Raw genomic sequence first — 20,713 nt, 5'->3', positions numbered from 1 at the left:
CAGAGGCGCTTGTTAAGATAGCAATTGGTGATGCACTTACAATAACATACTATGTCAGAAGCAGCCCTGTGTGGCATGTGATTGTAGCTAAACCGTTTGATGCGTTGTGAAGTGCTTGACCGTAGTATTTCTGTGATATGCTTGGAGGCATCATGGAAGTGTGGGGTAGAGAAGTAATAAACACACAAATATATTCATTTAAGCAAACTGCTATATAATGTCTCCCTTAACTATAAACGGGTGATTATCAGCCACCAGACATACTCAAGAATAGATCCATTAAAATCAATGAAATTAAGTGTGGAAGGTCGTAGCTCAGTGGGAGAGCATCTGCCTTGCATGCAGAATGTTCCAGGTTCCATCTGTGACATTTTCAGGTAGGACTGGGAGAAACTCCTGCCTGAAACCTTGGAGAACTGCACCAACTGGTTTGCCTCAGTATGGTAGCTTCCTGCGTTCCATTCAATGGGTCTACTCTGATGTTGGGTATCACCTGATTTATCTGTGCTTGTGTACTTTATTATTATTATTATTATTATTATTATTATTATTATTATTATTATTATTATTATTATTATTACCAGCCACAAGAGAAGATGAGTAAGGTCTTCATGTATATGTAAAGGCTACAGGATGAACTCATCTGTCATCAACACATTAGTGCAGGGGCCTTATCATTTAACTGAGTGAAGCATTGTGTTATTTATGATGCTATAAAATCAGTGATCAATGCCAGAGTGAAATGTTTACTAGAATCTTTAGGCCAGGGAAACAGGAAAGGTTCTGGGAAACGAAAGATAGGCTCACTGAAAAAAAGGCAAGTTTACACGGTGGCTTCTGCATAAGAAAAGATAAGGCTGATGGAAAGGAATACTGCATAATTTATTTACTTATACATTTTAATTCAATAATTTCCAGGCTACTCCACACCCCAAAGGCTCCTGCTGAATAACAATAAGTTAGAGATGTATACATAAAATGTCCAATTAAAATTAGGTATATAAAACTTAAGTACTAAATTCTTCCTTTTGAGTCTAGACTGTATAATATACTTTATGTGGGGCTCCTTTTGATCACAGTTTGGAAGCTTAACCCCAACTGTGAAAAGCCAGCACAGGGAAAGAACTCTTACAACTCTTCTGAAAGTTGTTGATTTGGGAAAATTTCCAGGGGAAAGCCTTCTACAATGAAGTAAAGCCACGGATAACATATGTCTGTCTTTACTTCCTATCCAGACTTGGTACGCAGATGTGAAGCTCGAGAGGTTGGTTTGTCGCTATTGAGCATGGTGAGAAAACCTCAAGAGGTTATGTCTCACTGGCCTGGCCTCTGAATCTGGTCTCAGCACTCTGACTATAACACCAAGCTTGCTATTGAAGAAGAGCTCAGCTTCTGTACCGGCAAAAGAAGAGGCTTTAGTCTGATTCCAGTCAGTATTGAAGCAGATCAGGCTGGAGAAGCAGGGGTAGTGAGCTCTGCAGCCTGATATAATTGTCCACAGAGGGGGGGGACGACAACTTTTTTTGGTGACTAGCTTGCTGTAGTCATGAAGGGAGTGGAATTAGACAGGAGAAAGGGACAGTTTGTCAGGGTACAGCATAGAAGCTATTTTATTTATTTAAACAATTCATATACTGCTTAATTATTACTATCATCTCTAAAGAGTATGTATTAGAGAGAATGTGGTGTGTATTCTGGGTGAGTGTGTGTATGTATGAAAGTTAGAGACAGAAAATCAGGTATGTATGTGCATGTATATGTGTATGTTTTGGCCCCATCTACTGTTGCTTGTTGGACCCAACCACTGTTGGTATGCAAAGCCCCAGCCACTTTTCTCCAAGGGAATGTAACTCTTGGGGGAAATGGTTGCTTAGGCTATTCCTGTAAAGAGGCAGGCTGATTTGTTCTGCCCTAGTTAAAGGCACATACTCTGTTTATATACTAACTAGAGTACTGTACTGTAATGTGCTCTAAGTGGGGCTGCCTTTAAAAGCTGTTCAGCAAGAATGCTTGTAGGAGCTAAATGATCACAATGTATATGTATATATTCTGTACCATTTACATTGGCTCGGTCCTGATCTTGGTCTTTAAAGCCCTAAGTTGTTTGGAACCATGTTACCAAAATTCATCCTGCTCCTTTATTAGCTTGCCCAAGTTTTGTGATTGGCCTTGGAGGCTCTGCTCTCTGGTCCATCAATAGGAGAGGTTTGGCTAGCAGGTACCAAAGATAGTGGCACTATGCTTATAAAATATGAATCCCCAGAAGGTATGCATGGTCCAACTTTAGTCATTTTAAAAATACTCTCATGTTTCTTTTGATCAGCATTTTATTATTACCTGCCATGGGTCTTTTGTTCTTTTTTATGACTTATGTTTTAAAACTGTTGCTTTTATATATACTTTATTGATGCTTCCTTGTTCTAAAAGATGCAATATAAATCTTCTAATAAAGAAATATATGGTACTTTCAAATATCCATCAAGGACAGAGCCACACAAAGCTCATTAAAACCACACAGCTACAAAGGAGTTTTAAATTTGACAAATCTTTGCTAAACAGCTCTTGTGAAAATCACACTGTTACAATAAAAAAATCAGTTCAGAAGAGTCAGGGGCCAGCTCGAAGTCTGAAGGGTCCTCAAAAAAGTGCCATTTAATATCCTTTGGTGGGCCTACTTGACTGTAACAGTGGTGGCCAGCAGCACTGTCAACCCCAGGAGTCACAATCTGATTTTCACGCAATACCTTGGAACGAGTACCAAAGAATACTTGCCCCAAACCTGGATCTTAACCTCCAGGAATTCTCCTTTCTATATGCCTATTCTTTTCCTTGCACTATCAGAGTTTCCAGCTCCTCCTCGTTAGGAAGATTTGGCTGTGGCGCTTCTGAAGGAAAGCATCACGAAACCCAAAACAACCCGCCTCAACTTTTATCAAAGCAAAAAAAGGAATTAATATCGATTAACAATAGTGCAAGAGGGAGGCGCAGGAGAATACAGTACAGTATTCGGGAAAAGAAGGGCTACTGCTTGCACAGGCCGTAGCTTTGAGCGAGGCAAGGTCAGACCCGGGGCAGAACCAATGCGCGCTTACTCGGGAGTAACTCCCGCAGCGTCCAACGAAACTTCCTCCAAATGGAGGTAGGGCTGCTTCCGTGCAACGCGCTTGCTCGGAGGCAAAGCTCGCTGAATTCAACGGCGTTTATTCCCGAGCAAACCTGCAGCTGGAAACTGGTTCCGGGGCTAGTAAGCCTCGGCCCCCGAAAAGACGCCCGGCGAGGAGACACCCGCCCGGCTGGTGGGCCGGCCTTGCTTTGGCTTCCGCCACTGATCCGGCAGCACACGGAGCGAGTCCGCCTCCAGCGGCATCTCCATCCGGGTGGCGGCGAAGCGGGAGAGGGTCCCTCAGCCGGGCTCGAGTGGAAGGATGGGGCAGGCTGGCCCCGAGGAGGCCGGCCGGGATGCGGCCCAGGGGAGCACCGTGGGCCTGGCGGGGCCGCCTCAGCTGCGGGGCAGCCCTCAGCCCGCCGCGGCACAGACGGAGGAGTCGCAGCGCCGCCTCTTCTTAATAAAAGGTCCACGGTCCCGCCGCCCGCCCTGCGCGCTCGGTTTCGGAACAGACGGGAGGGACGGAGGGAGCGGGGTCCGGAGCCCGGGCCGCGCTCGCTCGCTCTCCGGCGCTTGAAGCCCGTGTGTATGTCTGTGCTTCATGGTACCGGTTGTGGTTGCTCAGTTAGTGGTGAGGTAAAGGCACTTTGTGCATGCTCACTTCCCCATATTCCTGGAAGTAAGCCTATAAATTAAAACCCAGGCTGAACCTCATCCAGGTTAAAATCCGAGAGGGTCTGGTTCAATGAGGAGAATAGTAGTAGGCAGACTTGTGCAGCCCAAACACGAATTGCATGGGGTATTTTGGAGGTATAAAAGTTCACGTTCCTGGATGAAACTTGGCGGGGGCGGGCAGAGCATTTAAATTACCACAGTTGTAACAGTGAGCTACTAAAATGTCAGAGATGGGAACCGTTGCCTTTTAGGATAAAAAGCGGTATATAAATACTTGAACTAAAATAATTACTATACCGATTACATTTCCCTGTTAAGTAACAGCGAGGAGTCTGTGTATAATTTATCAAAATTGTGCATATGCGTGCCAAGTGTACACATGGGATTGTCTATTGCCTGTACCCCAAGTATACATACTACACAGTGTGTTTATGTGCAAGGGCTGAATATGTTAATCTACACCAAAGTTGCCCATTATTTTCTTTCTGGAAGTGATTTCCGTGAAGGAATTTTGGTCTATGGACATACACACACATGGCAGCTTCTTGCATAGACAGGTGGCACGTGAAGTGTCCCTAGAAAAGATTGCAAACTGCACAGTTGAACAATACCTTTGTTAGGACCAACCAAAAATAGTGTAAATAAAAAAATTCCTTCCAGTAGCACCTTAAAGACCAACTAAGTTAGTTATTGGTAGGAGCTTTTCGTGTGCATGCGCACTATCTGAAGAAGTGTGCATGCACACGAAAGCTCATACCAAGAACTAACTTAGTTGGTCTTTAAGGTGCTACTGGAAGGAATTTTTTTTATTTTGACTATGGCAGACCAACACAGCTACCTATCTGTAACCAAAAATAGTGTGCAAGCTTTTGTTATGTATCCCTCACAACTCAGTGTTCAGAGCGGGATGTCTGCCCTGCTAACTGTGCTGCACCTGGAATGGTCCTACCCGCTGTATGAACTAGTGAGATATCAGCATAAACTACCTGGGTCCACTGTGGGGAATTGGATATACTCAAAACACCTGGTTCTGTATATTAGAGCTATTGTGATGGACCCTATAGAATTTGGAAGAGTGGATCTCTTAGACTTAAGAAGGCCAGAGCTGGAGACTCATCTGCTGTATGTGGCATATCTTCAAATACCAACACATGTTCAAGTGACAGCTTGAAGTAATTAATGCTGTAAAATGCTGCATTATGCCCTCCTCTCAGAAAAGGGAGCTGGTGGTGTGGAGCATCTGCACCAGAGGCACTTGAATGTGCCAGGTTGTCTTGACAACTGTGAGATGTAGAGGACCAACTGTATATCTCTGTCCTTATAATTTGTACCATGGGCAAATTTTGGACAGTCACCTAATACTACTACCAGAATTATTCAGAAATTTAAGATGCCACTGTGATCTTGAGCAGCAATACACCTCTTATTTTGGTAGTTTACCAAGCAGCTTGATGGCTGTTCCCTTCCTTTGGGAAGCACTGATAGTCCTTAAGTTCAAATGGTTTTTTAAGTATTTCATTTATTTGCCTTTACCTAGGCAAAGGTGACCTAGGTCTGGTTGTTTTACTCTTGTTTTCATTTTGTTGGCAGGTGGAATTTTTCTTACTACAGTTGCTACTGCAGGAATTCTAGCAGGTTTTGGTACAACACTTGCCATGGCTAAAAAGAAAAACCCAAACTGGTTCAATAAGGTTTGATTATTTTAAATTTCTTTGCAATTGTGATAAAAATGTAGCCTTGTAATGGTGTTATTGCCAGGTTCCTTTTAAGGACCAATCATTTGGAAAATAGAGTCATTGTTTAAAGAAGATAGCATGGCCATAACGGCAGAATACAGTTAGGCCTGTGGTAGGTTAAAATCAATGTGGTTTTTAAAATTTAAATTTTAGTTTTTAATTTAAAACAGCAGCAGCAGAGGCTGCACAGTACTGACTCCAGATGCTCTCTGTCTATTGTACTTTGCAATAACTGCTGTTTTCTAGTCAGCAAAGGCATTTAAGTGCTATCTCTGTTCATGTATCCCCCTTTATAATCAATGTTAAAACTGGTTCTGTGACTTGCCAGCGTAGATATCCTAACTCTGCTATGCCATCAGTCTCAACTTAGTATGACTCAACCAATCAAACACTGCAGACATTTATTTTTCATCTCCTTGAAACCTGCTTTGCTGAGTAACTTGATTGTACAATGTTCTGAGCATTTATAGCCCAATATGATGCATGTTTACAAGTCCATTGATTTCAGTCGGTCCATTCTGAGTATGACTAATGTTAAACATTACCCTATAACTACAGGATCATTATGCCCTAGGCAGTAGTTGAGCAGATTTCTAAACAGCACTTCTCTTAAAGTTATTGCAGAATTGGTAGTTTAGATTAACAGCATCAATATAGTTAATAAAGTTAGCTCTTTCTTCTCCAACTTACTCATTCCCATGGTCTGTCACCTCTGTCCAAAACAAAGCCCTGAAAATGTGAAATGTTTCCAAGATGCTTGGAGTTCTGTTTTCCACAGCACATATTCTGTTAGGATTTTGTTGTTATTCATATACAGAGAAGTGCCCTAAATTAATAAAAGAAACTCTATAATGTAAAAACAGCAGTTAATAAACATGTGACCAACATCCCTTCTCTTAAAATAGTAGCATTTCCCTTTTTTATCAATGAGATCTTTTCTTCTTTAGTGAAGTTTCTAGCAATTAGTTCATTACTTGTCTTGAAGGTATAAATAGCTTTTGCACACATCATATGACAAAAATTGTCTGTAAACAACACAGTGTAGCCGAATATTCTATACCCTTGAGGCATTACCTCATGTGCAAATGCTCTTGAACCAATATACCCAGATTCATAGTCTTCAATTATTGCTCTTTGAAGGCTTTTCTGCTCAACATTTTTACAAAAATACCCTGAATGTATTTTCATTCCAAAACTTGTTGAATCCTTTCATAATACAAAGTAGAAAGAATCTTTATTTTATACATTCTGTTTGGATTCTTTTACATAGCAAATTTCACACAAAAACCAGCTGTGGATATCTTTAACAACTGATACAAAGACTCATGAGATGTTTCATAAATACAGTGGTACCTCAGGTTACATACGCTTCAGGTTACATACGCTTCAGGTTACAGACTCCCCTAACCCAAAAATAGTGCTTCAGGTTAAGAACTTTGCTTCAGGATGAGAACAGAAATCGGGCTCTGGCGACGCGGCAGCAGCAGGAGGCCCCATTAGCTAAAGTGGTGCTTCAGGTTAAGAACAGTTTCAGGTTAAGTACGGACCGCCGGAACGAATTAAGTACTTAACCTGAGGTACCACTGTAATAAGATCCTGCAGGAGTGTAATGTAATGTGGGCATAATACAGTATTTGCACAGCAATCCAGTTAGGTGGTTTGTATTACCTCAGTCACACTCCTTGGCTGAACCTCTGGACTTTTTGAAGTTGGGACTGTTTAAAAAGTTGCACAAAGTTCCAGTGAAGATTAGCTACTAAAAATAGAAATTGAAAGTACGAAAACATTCATGGATTATACATTTGTGAATGGTGGCCCATATGTCTTGTTACAAATACAAATGTAGAGTAGTTTTGTACTAGTGCCCTGTTGTTACTAGCCAAAAAATTCTGGGTATTGTAGCCTTATGAAAATCATCTGAATTATCTTTTAGAAATCCCTTTCACTCTTAATGGCACTGCAATTTGCCAGAGCTCCTTGAAAGGAAACTGACAGTTTCAACCTGCCTACCTATGGGACCGCCTCTCCTGGTATGCCCCGCGGAGGACCTTAAAGTCCACAAATAACAACACTTTGGAGGTCCTGAGCCGCAAGGTGGTTAGATTGGTCTCAACTAGGGCCAGGGCCTTTTCAGTACTGGCCCCGACTTGGTGGAATGCTTTGTCACAAGAGACCAGGGCCCTGTGGGACTTGACATCTTTCCGCAGGGCCTGCAAGACAGAGCTGTTCCGCCTGGCCTTTGGTTTGGATTCAGTCTGACCCTTATGTTTCCCTCCCCTTATGGTTCTGATTTATGGGCTACTACTAAAATGAGGCTGCATTTTAAATTGTATTTTAACCCATATTTAAATTAACTATTTTTTCCTCTCCCCCCCTATTATGTTTTATTGTAATTTTATTGGTGTTAGCCGCCCTGAGCCCAGTTCTGGCCAGGGAGGGCGGGGTATAAATAAAATTATTATTATTATTATTATTATTATTATTATTATTATTATTATTATTATTATCTGCCTTAATCTGTATGCAAACATTCAGACATTTTTGAACATAAGTATCCCTGGATAAAGCAAGACCAAATTAGTGTTTTAAGCTTCTCTCCAGTAACCATTCTTTTGTTAATCACTTGAATGTTTAGAAAACCAGGAGTGATATACATATGTGATAAGAAAACATTCTCAGAAAGCAACTTGCCCTACCTTACTGAAAATGCTTCTTTGTTGGTTCACTATGATATATTTCTGTTCATTAAAACAAAAAACCTTCTTCTAGGGTGTGGTTGCAACAGCTGCTTTACCAGAGAGTGGTTCGTCCATTGCCTTACGTGCCTTAGGATGGGGTTCACTTTATGCCTGGTGTGGAGTTGGACTCATCAGTTTTGCCATCTGGAAGGCTTTGGGAGTTCACAGTGTAAGTAGCATTACTTTATGAATCATTATGCTTTTGAAATTCCCGAAAGCTTATACACTTTCTTATGCTTGTTTATATTGCATCATGTGTGAGCCTGGTGCTTTATAATAACATACTTTTTAAAAAAAAGAAAAGAAAAAGCCAGTCTCTTGTTCCTAGAATCTTACAATCTACTTTTTGTTAAAGATCAGACAGAACAAAATGGAGGGAACAGAAAGGCAAAGATAATAAATGGAGAAAAGGGGAAATAAAAGAGACACAGAGAGCAAGGGGTGAACATGCAACTCTTGAGACTTTGTTTTGTAAATATTACTGTATTTTATGTTTCATAATGCTGGATAGGACCTGAAAATACAATTGACACAAAATGCTTGGGCTCTCCCCCATGAGTGGTGATTTTGTCTTTCTTAACCTCTCTCCTCTGGGCATAATATATAAGCTATTGGGTACTAAATCAGGAGCTGGCCTGATACTGATGCTGGCCTGTCAGCACCACAGTTTTCCATCCATGATGACAAAAAAGAAAAATAATTGGAAGACATAAGGTGTCATTATTAATCAACCCTGAATCTCCTACAGCAACGGTGTCCAACTTCCAAGAGGCTGCAATCTACTCTCACTACAGTGGTACCTCTGGATGCGAATGGGATCTGTTCCGGAGCCCCGTTTGCATCCTGAATAGAACGTAAGATGCATCTGCGGGTGCGCGGGTTGTGTTTTGTCGCTTCTGCGCATGCGTGTGACATCACTTTGAGCATCTGCGCATGCACGAGGGGCGAAACCCAGAAGTAACACGCTCCATTACTTCCAGGTTGCTGCGGAGCATAACTTGAAAACGCTCAACCTGAAGCACATTTAACCCGAGGTATGGCTGTATAAATAAACTGGCAGTGATCTACCCATTGGATTGACCAGAGTTGTTGAGCTTTTTTTGGTTTGCGTCGATCTATGTAGATTACGCGATCGGCAAGGATTGGCCGCCAGGGGCAGCCTGGTAGATCGCAATAGACAGGTTGGACAGGCTTGTCCTACAATTGAGGTTCATGGACTGGCAGTAGAGTTTTCATTTTAGGAATAAAACTTGATGGGTGTCCTGGTAGAAGCAAGGAGGTTAGGGAGTTGTTCAAGGAATCAGGCCTCTCCTACTCCTTTTCAGACTGAATTCTTCAGCGATCCAGATAGTCACTGGCCACATAAAGAAGATATGAATAATTCTCTCAGCTCCTCCCTTTGCATGAGACAGCAATTGCAGAAGTCTTCAGTTAAATATAACTCATCAAGTGGCTCACATGAAGTGAAATTGCTGTGTGTTGTGGGTGCAAATCTCATTCACAACTCTGCTTATTAAAGCGAGATATGATCGCCTGAACACAGCCTTGTCGTCTGAACACAGTCTTGTTGCCCTATCTTGTTACAAACAGAAGATTCACCAAAAGCTATTAACAGATAATTAGCAGGTGGTCTTACCATCAGAAGTTACTTTGAGTTCTTACTGAAAATTTAATACTTTTTTATTACTTCGATTAGTAAAGGTAAAGGGACCCCTGACCATTAGGTCCAGTCGTGACCGTCTCTGGGGTTGCGGCGCTCATCTCACTTTATTGGCCGAGGGAGCCGGCCAATACAGCTTCCGTGTCATGTGGCCAGCATGACTAAGCCGCTTCTGGTGAACCAGAGCAGTGCACGGAAACGCCGTTTACCTTCCTGCCACAGCGGTACCTATTTATCTACTTGCACTTTGATGTGCTTTCGAACTGCTAGGTTGGCAGGAGCAGGGACCGAGCAACGGGAGCTCACCCTGTCGCGGCGATTTGAACCGCCGACCTTCTGATTGGCAAGACCTAGGCTCTGTGGTTTAACCTACAGCGCCACCCGCGTCCCATTACTTCAATTACCATGGTGAAAAAAAGACATTACTACGATTTTTTAAAAACCAGATATGAAAAGTAGGAGAAAAATATATGCTTGAAGAGATTTGCTAGAGTCAGACACTTACTTTCTGATTTATTTAACAGAAATTAGCTGTGTCAAAGACACCACCATTTGTGTTTTGTATAGTGAACTCTATGGGATCAATGGAGAAGAGGAAAGAGGTGAGATTTGCACTTGGAACCAAATAGCCGTTCCAGCTGCTCAGCCCCATTCCCATGCCTGGTGTGCTGCTAGGAAAGGACAAGAGCAGGAAATGCTGGAATAATCCTTGTTCCATATGCATGTCATATTTATGCACTCAAGTCAAATGTGGATTCAAAATTGATAATCTTTCATAAGCTACTTTCAAAGCTATAAAGTAGGATGTAAGTAAATAAATAAATGCATACATTTTGACAAACTGGCAGGTGCACTAGCTGCTCTGGCCTAAGCACTGGTTGATAGTGTTGTTACATACTTAGTGTTACTGCAGCCATGTTCTCATGATCAAATCATGAGTTAATAAGGATATGCGTATGCTTTGCATACCAGTACTTCATTCTTCCCTTGACACAAGTGAGGAAGCAAACCAAGAAGCCGCAGTCAATCCATAGTTTCCTGTATTTTGTGAACCATGGTTCATAGATCCCAAAGAAGCCAGACTTCAGTAGTCAGCTTTCAATTTTGGCCATCTGTTGGGACAGTAAGTGTGGTAACAGACACAAGAAATCCCAGAAGCCGCTCTGCTTTTGAGGAGCTTAGGAACTGTTAGTTTAGGTATTTTTGATTACTGCTTTGGCATTTTTGCTTTAAGTGCCATATAATTCTGTACAGTAAATGAAATACTCGGCTGAAAAATGATCCACGAAAATATCATCAACAGAGAGACTGCATACACTAATCTCCAGATGAATCTGATGACATGCTCATCTGTAAGTACATCTTGCAAGGAGTCTTATTGGGAACTTACGAAGACTCTTGAGGGAAGGGTTATGTGAAACAACACATTGAACATTTGAAAGTCATGTTGTCTGGTTATAACTCCCAAGTTATCTATGCACTGCTTGCAGTGCCTGAACTGAAGAGGTAAAGAAGGATAAATTAATGCTAGCACATTAACTAAAATAGGGGCTATAGTTGTCTTGCACAAGTTTGGGTCTGCAGGGTCATAGTAATAACATCAAGCAATATTGTATTGCCATTAAGTACCCTTTAATACATGCAATCCTGATTTTAGCAAGGGAAATCTTTAGAAGGTGACACAGTAAAACAGATTAATGAGGATTAAAAATAATGATGTAGGAACGCATCCCAGGAGAGTGCCCTCTAAAGATGCAATTGGAGAAGACTTCCTGGAAAGTCCTTTGTTGCTGCACAGCTACATCTGGTGGCAGGAGAGGAAATGTGCCAAGTTTTAAAAGTTCTTAAAAGGCCATTTCTCACCACAATCTTAGCTGTTCTTTTTCTGTTTGTAGTGTTAACCCTTGATAGATTATTTTTCCTTGCTGACTTCCCCTTTAAAAGTATTAAGTTAATGGGAATGTGCTTGCACTTCTAACATCCATCTTCTAAACAGATTAAGGAACTGACTACAAATTAATTTATATTATGTGTAATTTTTTTAAAAGAAAACCTGCTTTGGGAGGAGGGAATTTTAGAGTAGCGAAGCAGTGGGGAGTCATATTTCCTGTACCATATTTCCTGTCTTCCACTGCCTCCTGCAGTTTGGTCAAACTCATGTTAGTAGCTTCGAGAACACTGTCCAACCATCTCGTCCTCTGTCATCCCCTTCTCCTTGTGCCCTCCATCTTTCCCAACATCAGGGTCTTTTCCAGGGAGTCTTCTCTTCTCATGAAGTGGCCAAAGTATTGGAGCCTCAGCTTCAGGATCTGTCCTTCCAGTGAGCACTCAGGACAGATTTCCTTAAGAATGGATAGGTTTGATTTTCTTGCAGTCCATGGGACTCTCAAGAGTCCCCTCCAGCACCATAATTCATAAGCATCAGTTCTTCGGCGATCAGCCTTCTTTATCGTTTAACTCTCACTTCCATACATCACTACTGGGAAAACCATGGCTTTAACTATACGGACCTTTGTCGGCAAGGTGATGTCTCTGCTTTTTAAGATGTTGTCTACGTTTGTCGTTGCTTTTCTCCCAAGAAGCAGGCGTCTTTTAATTTCGTGACTGCTGTCACCATGTGGAGTGATCATAGAACCCAAGAAAGTAAAATCTCTCACTGCCTCCGTTTCTTCCCCTTCTATTTGCCAGGAGGTGATGGGACCAGTGGCCATGTTCTTAGTTTTTTTGATGTTGAGCTTCAGACCATATTTTGTGCTATCTTCTTTCACCCTCATTAAAAGGTTCTTTCATTCCTCCTCACTTTCTGCCATCAAGGTTGTGTCATCTGCGTATCTGAGGTTGTTGATATTTCTTCCGGCAATCTAAATTCCAGCTTGGGATTCATCCAGTCCAGTCCTGTATCAAGTAGTCCCCTCCAAACAGCTCCCACACCCCTGCTTGCTTCACCTAGTCCTAGGCTCATCCTGGTTGGTCAAGGCTACCAGGCTTACCTGCTTTAAAATGGCAATAGTTCATCTGTTGTTGGAAGAGACCATATCTGGATCCCACTGTTCTTCTGTTATCCTGTCAATGTTATAATAACCAATTTCACCCAGGAATTTGTATAACTTGCTCAAAATCAGAGCATACTGATTTCTTTCATTATGGCTTCCACGCCAGTTTTGGGACTGAAGCAGCCTTTGTCACTGCAGCTGATGACCCACATGAAGAAATATACTGGGAGAGTTAATTCTGCTGGTCTACTCAGTGCCTTTCAGTACCATTGACCTTCATATGGGCAGTTTTGCCAGGATAGGGCTGGGGGGGGGGGGAGATATTACTCATCTTCCCTTTCAGAAGGTTCCCCACCCTGCTTTAGATTATGATAATAATCTGGCTCTATTGGTTTGGGTTTTTTAAGTCCTGGTGTATTACATTGTATTTTATTATATTTTCAACGATTGGTTTATTGTTTTTGTTTTCCTTTCAATGCATTCTTTAGCTGATTTGAATGTCTCCTGCTGTTTCTAAAGGATGTTATAGGTAAATCAGAGAGGGAGCTGCACAGTTCAATTGAAATTTCTCCAGGTTGCTCTGTGTGCATCTAAACTTGTAAATACCGTGGCATGTGTGTACAGCAAACATGTGTTTCCAGCCACATGTAGCAGCCAAGTACATGTGTTAAGGAACTGTGTTAAGGATTGGCTGTGGCATTCACTGCATGTACGCCTGTTTGCAAGGTTGCATTCATCACATATGAAGTGGCAGTGTACCAAGTCTCTTGGATCATTTCTCTTAGTTCATTCTCTTTTAGCCTCTCCATGCCAGCACTGGTGTGTTTGCTGGCGTAGAAAGCAGGAAAAATACAAGTATTCCTGCCCTTCTTCCCCATCCCTTGATCTGGATGTTAAAAAGACTTATGAGGCCAACATTCTGAATAAATGCTGTATTGCTAGGATCAAGATTGTATCTGCTGTTTAGAAAGGCTGGACTCTCTTCCTTGTGACACACTACCAATTTGCCCTATTTATACTATGTCTGGTATAGCCCTTTGCGCTCCAGAAATATCCATCTGATAATAATGGAGACAGAGTCATTCTGTTCCACAAAGAGAACATTCAGGAGACAGAGAGAGAGGGGTGTGTGTGTGTGTGTGCGCGCGAGCGTGCGCTCCCGCCTCACAAGAGTTCTTGTGTATTGAGTCAGCAGATGGGAGCAGAAGTCTTGTCCTCCCTGCCCCCCCAAATAATTTTTGCCTAATTGCAAGTATCCTCACGAATCAGTTATTCTAAAGGAACGCATCTAATGATGACAACCTCTTTTCCAGCTTTAATTTCAGTTCCCATACAATGATAATAGCTACATTATGTCAGCAGAGAAGCGATTTGACATAAATATGTAATAGTTTTCCAGCAGTAATAGCTGAATTGTGGCAATTTATTTTTAGCCAGAGGTAATAAGCGGTGTATCTTTATATTTAATTAAAGCTGCAATTGCAACACTTTCCAGCCATGGCAACATAACTTTGTCTATTTGCCACTCCCAGCTAATGTTTTTGTTTAGAAAAGAGGGGAAAAAGAGGGAAGGAAAGAAAAAGAGAGGGGGGAAGTGTTCAGAATTTGAAGTGATCCATGGCAATTAACAAGCTATATCATCTGAGAAATAAAAGCCCTTTGTTCAGGGTGTCCGCCATAAATCAATTTTCTATCACTTCAGAAAGCAGAAACGATTTTGTTTTTCATAGCGAGGATGAGTCATAAAGGATATTTGTGCTCTAAAAAAAATGAATTGTAGTTAATATGTATACAGCTGGTGGATGTGAACCAAGAAAAATACTGTGGGGAGGAATTCTATGACCTTATAATTTATAATTTTCGTGACAAAATGTCTAAGTCTCTTTGCTCTGCACATATGTTAACCTTTAAAAATGCTAAGAATAAGCTGGCTTTGTGTGCTTTCATCATGTATAATTAAAATGTAGACTATTAATTTAATGTATTTATGTATTCAAAATGTTTATGTCCTGCTCAACTTTTGTATTAAACTAAACAGTTAGAGAAACAAACTCAAAAATATAAAAAGGAATGCATAAGTCATACGAATACACCAAGTAACTATAAAGCCAGGTTAGATGGCAACGCCCATGGAGAATAAAAAGAGTGCATAAGCACCATTTTTAAAGCTTGATTCGCTTTGGAAAGGCCTACTTGATTCATAGGGGAAGGGCCATGTCTCAGCTGCAGATCATCTGTTTGGCCTGCAGAAGGTTCTTGGTTCAGTCCCCAGCATCTTCTGGTAGGGCTGTGAGAGAGTCCCTGCTCTTTGGAGAGTCAGCAGAGAACACTGAACTAAGATGGACCAGCGGTCTGGCTCCATATAAGGCGGCTTCCTAGGATAAATGAGTTTTGGACCAAACTAGATGGAACAGGGGCGTACTTCCCCTGAACTTGGAAGCTCCATATAGCCACCATACTATTGCAGCCGGTTATCGTGAGAACTGCCCTTCAGCTTTAGGAACTGGTATCTGAGTTTCCTCCTCTTAACCTCCCCATTCCTCCCCCATATTTTATGTTCTGTCTTTTAGATTGTAAGCTTGGCAGCAGGGACTGTGTTGTTTTAATTGATTGTATATCAGCTGCTCCTAGAGCCTTTTTGGCTGATGAGTGAGGTACAAATCCTATAAAATAAATAATAATAAATCCTAACCCCAGCAGCCATTGATAGACCTTCCCCCCCCCCAATTAATTTGTCAAATCCTCTTTTAATAATCCTTGAGGTTTGCTGTTTTTAAGAACAGCTTTTCCCCCAGCCCACCTCCAATATCAGTTAGTGGCCCAAGCAGCAAAAAAAATGCTTAAAAGCAGTGGAGAGTAGTGAGGTTGGATTGGGATACTTCCCTGGCACTGCTGTTTATGTTAAAAGAAAAAAGAACCCAACTATGCTTCAGATGTGAAGGAAGCAGAAACGTGTACTGTATAAAATACAAGTAGCCGACCCATTATGTCTATTTTGGAGTTTTGATGAATATTTGGAACAATGCCCTGGCTATTAAGAAAGCCTGTTTTCATAAGGTTAACTCAGTATTTCTGCATATTCTGATAGCTGGTGTGACAGTGATCACATCTGTCATTTGGGCGGAGAAAACAGTATCTCCCCATAACGCTTTCATCAAACCCAGGGCTCCCAAATTCAGCGGAGAGCTCCCTCTCTCATCTTTATGCAGTACAGAAAACGAAAGGCTCATAATCTGTTTTCACTGCCAGTCAGGACTCTGAAAGGAGGTGAGGTTCTTTGAACTACAGAAGTAAAATGTAAGCAGTTCTTTAGTGTCACAGACATTAAATGAAGGCATGTCATGACAGTGCACCAGCATTTGCACTGCTTTCCTATTACTTTTCAGACACAATTCAAAGTGCTGGGTTGTTGTTTTTTTTAATCTATAAAGTCCCAGGTAGCTTGGGCCAACCAATACCATAGAAACTGCCTTTTCCTCTGCATTTTAAGATCTGCTGAAGGCATCTTCTTTCCTCCCCTTAACTTTATTTTTCATTTCCCCCAAATGCATATAACAAACATGTACCACCCTATGTACCACCACCAGAAACCTTCCATGCATATGCAATGATTTAGCATGATTTAGCAGGTTTGCATAATAGTTTAGAGTAGATTGCATCAGCTAGGCATCTTCTACTCTTCGTGTTAACAGATTGTCTCAAATTGAGCTATGGGTGGCTGGTGGCAAGGAGACAGCATTGCCCATTCCAGTGTATTGGATGAACATGTATCATGCGCTTACAAAATTGTCTTCGGTCTTTGTCTTCCTTGTATCCTTTGTGTCTTCCTAACCATATCATTAATAATAATAATAATAATAATAATAATAATAATAATAATAATAATAATAATTTATTTATACCCCGCCCATCTGGCTGGGTTTCCCCAGCCACTCTGGGTGGCTTCCAACAAAATATTAAAATACAGTAGTCCATGTGCCAAGCTGAAACAGCAAAGGAACATAGACGCACAGTGTCATTGGCTGCCCTGCAATTGGGGAACATTGTTCAGCTAGAGCTGGGGGAGGGAACCTGTGGCCCTTCAAATATTGTTGGCCTGTTTTGTGTTTTCCATACAGAAGTAGTCCATCCCTCTCCATTGGCCATGCTGGCAGGGGCTGATGGGAGTTGAAGTTCAGCAGTCTCTGGAGTTCCCCACCCCTGTCCTAGAGGTTACTCAATGTCTGGGCCTGACATTTCCCAGAAGAACAGTAGTGAAGCTTCCCCTTTAGGTCTTACATTTGGGCTCAGCAGATGTAAGGTTTTCTCCTTTTCTTTTTTCTCCTTTATTTTCTTTCAGTTTTTATGTTTAAAAATGCTTGATATCTGATGCTTATTTCTATATACTGTTTCTTCTTTGTTCTTTTAAGTTTTAATAAAAATTCAAGGAAAAAAAATTAGTTTTAATGAATATTTTATTTTATCTTGGGGTTGTTGTGTTTTAAAGCAACAACAACCCTGTTATTTTCTCCAAACTCTAGATAAATGGAAACTGAATTAACTGAATAAATAAAAATTAAGTTAAAGAGTAATGAACTTACTGAGATCTGAAAGAGTACACAAAATAGCAAGGATTTTCTTTGGGGATGGTGGGGTCCTTTATAGTCTATAGACGAGTCTCTTTCTCTCCCCTCTCCCAATTCAGATTAGTTTGAACAGATGCCCAAGTACTTTGCAGTAGCGCAGTCTTGTTTTTCATGTGACAACTTGTCTGTGGTAAACATTTTAAAATGCAACATGAAATGATAGGTGCTTTCAGAGCTCTTTTTGTTATTTTTTCCTGCTGATGCAGGATCATTAGCTATGATTAGAAAAAGACTGTGATCATCTGACTTTTATGGATTATTTGCCATGACAGGAGTGGATGGTATCTGTTTTAGGTGAAAAGACTGACAGTCTGAAGTGCAATGGTTGCTATTTGTGCATTATCACCAAGGATAATCTGCATCCCCCGCTTTCAGGCAGTGTGAAGAAAATAAAAGTTCTGCTAGGTAAAATTAGTTTCAGAAAGTTGCCATCAGAAATCATATGTGCCAAGATCCTAAGTCAAGTGTGATGGCTTGTTCTGGATAGGGCTACGCTCACCTAGAAGGAAGAGGTCCATAGCTTGGGTGTTCTCCTGATTCCAACAGTACCACTGAGGCTAAGGTGGCATTGGTGGCTAGGAGTGCCTATTTCCAGCTACCACTCACTCTTCTTGAACAGAGATGACTTGGCTCCTGTACTTCATGCTCTGGTAGCCCCAAGATTGGACTACTGTAGCAGTCCATCTGCATTGACATGTATCAGTGTGAGAATCTCAAGAGCAGAGTATGCATGCTTAGGATTTTCTTCTTCTAAGGAAGAAAGGTTTTAAAAAATACAGTTGTGAAATATCTCTGAGAATATTATTATGTGTTTTAGAGCTTCGCATTTTCTTCAAAGAAAAAAGCAATTATTTGATTAAGCCAAAGTTGCAGTGTGTCCCTAACTTTGATGTGGGTTATGTTATGTTAAATGTATTTCTCCACTCTTCTCTTGTAGATGGATGAATTTCGGAACAAAATGCAATCAATATTTCCATCAATTCCCAAAAATGCAGCACTGCCTGTTGAATGGGAGGACATTCTGAAATCCAAATGAGCAGCACATGAAGGAACTCTGACTGAATTTTTTTAAAAGCATAAGAGAAGTAGAGTGTATGGAGGAAATGTCCATTCCAAGGAACAGGGAGAAAGAAGGTCGTCACTCAAAGTCAATTGTATGGAACACAGTGAGCCATACGTTTGTGCAGCAAGAGTAAAATGTGCTGTTTGATCACAGTTGTTAACTTGGATGATGGTAACAGGTATAATAAATGTAAATAAAGATCAAAATATGGATGAGAATTTGTCTGAAGCAGTGATCTCAATGTGTTTTGAATACAGAGGTTGCCACTGTTTACTGACAAAGGGTTGTTACTACCAGACAAGCAGATGGATAACAGTACAGGCTTGCTTTTCTGTCTCATACAATGCAGTTCTAAGGTGTTAAAAAGGGCAATCACAATCAGTGAAATACACTAAAATAGTTGTTAGTCCCCGTCTGCTGGATTAGCGCTAGCTAAAACTCCTCCACTGAAAACAAAGATGTAATATTATGCTTCTGCCTGGCACAGCTCATTTCTGTTTTTAGTCAGTGGGTGACCAAGAGCCAAAGGAAAAGAATGAACAAGGTCCTGTAGATCTTTGATGTGCTCTAAGACAGGGATGGAGGACTTGTGTCCCTTCAGATGTCCCATACTACAATTCCTTTCATCTTTTACTGTTAGCCAGGCTGGCTGGAGCTGGTGGAAGCAACATCTAGAGGGCCACATGTTACTCTTCTCTGCTTTAAGGTCTTTGGAGCACAATTCAGGGGATAGGACGGGGGTGGGGTGGGCAAAAGACTGTTTTTACAATTTTGTGGAAGAAACAGAACTTGCCTCTGTCAGAAGTGGTATACCAAGACCATTTGTCTTCTCATACCCAGGAAGGCTATAGCCTACATTCTTGTTTTATTAGAGGAAAGGATCTAACTCAGCATTTCTGAAAAATACAGTGGAGGTCTGAGCTTGTTCCCCAGTGGAACCTGGGTCCGTTTTCACTTTGATGCCTCTATTTAAGAGTCCCAAGTAGGTATATGGAGGAAGTTCAGTCAATAAAGATGGATGACTCAACACCATGGGAGTTTGAAAACTGTGGTTCTAAAAATACTGTTTCAAATTTATGCCATTGAGATAGTGCCATCTGGCCAAACACATTATTTTAGCAGTTAATGATTAATTTGATGAAAGGGTAAGGTTTTTGTTTTGCTTCTGTAATGTTCTCCTCGCTGTTAAATTAGGACTGGTGCATTTAAAAGCAAACCTTCCCTTTTTTGTAGCGCATCATCTGTACTTTGCATTCTGAATGTTCTTGGTTATGAAAGAACAGGAATGATAAACTTCAACGTTGCCTGCCTTACTGTAATTATCTTGTACAGAGAATCATATTTATCTTGAACCTACTCTGAAGTAAGTTCAGTTGAGCTGAGTTTGACACACTCCTAAGTGTATAGGATAGGAGCCTAAAAGTTGTAAGTATCCTGTTAACCAGGAATACATTTTTTCAGAGACTTAACAAAGAACACACTTCACATTATAAGTGGTAAATATAATTTTGAGCACTTGAAACTTAAGGCAACTGTTGGTCAGAGTCATGTCCAGATAAAAATATTACAAAACATCTTTATATTGGAAGCTTTGAAATTCCTGAAACTATGAACTTTAGTGCACAAAAGGGCTTCTGTGTATTAAACAGAGGAAAATACACACCAAAAGAATGTTGTTTACACTGATTTTCCATGCATGCAAAACCCAAATCATTTTCTTGGTCCATTATCATTACCATGTGGGTTTTAAAAAAATAAATAGAGGTCAATTCATTAAAATGTAAGTGGGCCATTTGTTCACATTCCCCCTGATGTGTTCCACATATAGCCAGAGATCAAGAAAGGTCATAGAAATAAGTAATTCAAGCTCCCACAGCTACCTAACATAAAGCCACAAAAATATAATGGGAAAGAGCACATGGTTCCTAGGTTCAGTCCATGGCATCTGCTGTATAATAGATCTTGGACAGCAAGACAGAGAAACATCTGCTGGGGGGAGGACTTCAGGCAGTTTTATATTTCTTTTTTTTATACATTGTGGCCACTGAACTTGAAGGGCAATGGCTACAGGGAAGCTGTAGAGACACTTCTTCACTCTTCACCCTCACACAGTTTCC

At 41.0% G+C, this 20,713-nt stretch overlaps 1 protein-coding gene across 3 annotated transcripts; it reads left to right on the top strand.

Moving 5' to 3' along the window:
• Positions 1–3,205: 3,205 nt before the first annotated feature.
• Positions 3,206–18,814, top strand: TMEM242 (transmembrane protein 242). Of its 3 annotated transcripts, none has more exons than XR_014006232.1 (5): positions 3,206–3,573; positions 5,372–5,472; positions 8,287–8,424; positions 11,170–11,267; positions 18,471–18,814. XR_014006232.1 is itself a non-coding variant. In XM_081187468.1 (5 exons), the coding sequence occupies exons 1-5, from the start codon at positions 3,426–3,428 to the stop codon at positions 18,567–18,569; spliced, it is 564 nt and encodes a 187-aa protein (XP_081043594.1). In that variant the 5' UTR covers positions 3,212–3,425; the 3' UTR covers positions 18,570–18,814. The 3 variants fall into 3 exon arrangements, 2 of the variants coding, with proteins under 2 accessions (XP_081043594.1, XP_081043595.1); XM_081187468.1 differs by lacking the exon at positions 11,170–11,267 and adding an exon at positions 10,440–10,517 and having other exon boundaries at positions 3,212–3,573; XM_081187469.1 differs by lacking the exon at positions 11,170–11,267 and having other exon boundaries at positions 3,261–3,573.
• The last annotated feature ends 1,899 nt before the right edge of the window (positions 18,815–20,713 follow it).

This window comes from Podarcis bocagei (assembly GCF_964188305.1).
Source record: "Podarcis bocagei genome assembly, chromosome: 3".
Classification (NCBI taxonomy): Eukaryota; Metazoa; Chordata; class Lepidosauria; order Squamata; family Lacertidae; genus Podarcis; species Podarcis bocagei.
This window is presented reverse-complemented; position numbering and strand designations above follow the sequence as displayed.

Bases quoted from the DNA above. Each gene is read 5' to 3' on its own strand.
- TMEM242 (XM_081187468.1), top strand. From the start codon at position 3,426: ATGGGGCAGGCTGGCCCCGAGGAGGCCGGCCGGGATGCGGCCCAGGGG. The intron at 3,574-5,371 runs GTCCACGGTCCC...TTTTGTTGGCAG, and splicing joins CCGCCTCTTCTTAATAAAAG to GTGGAATTTTTCTTACTACA. The intron at 8,425-10,439 runs GTAAGTAGCATT...TTTATTTAACAG, and splicing joins AGGCTTTGGGAGTTCACAGT to AAATTAGCTGTGTCAAAGAC.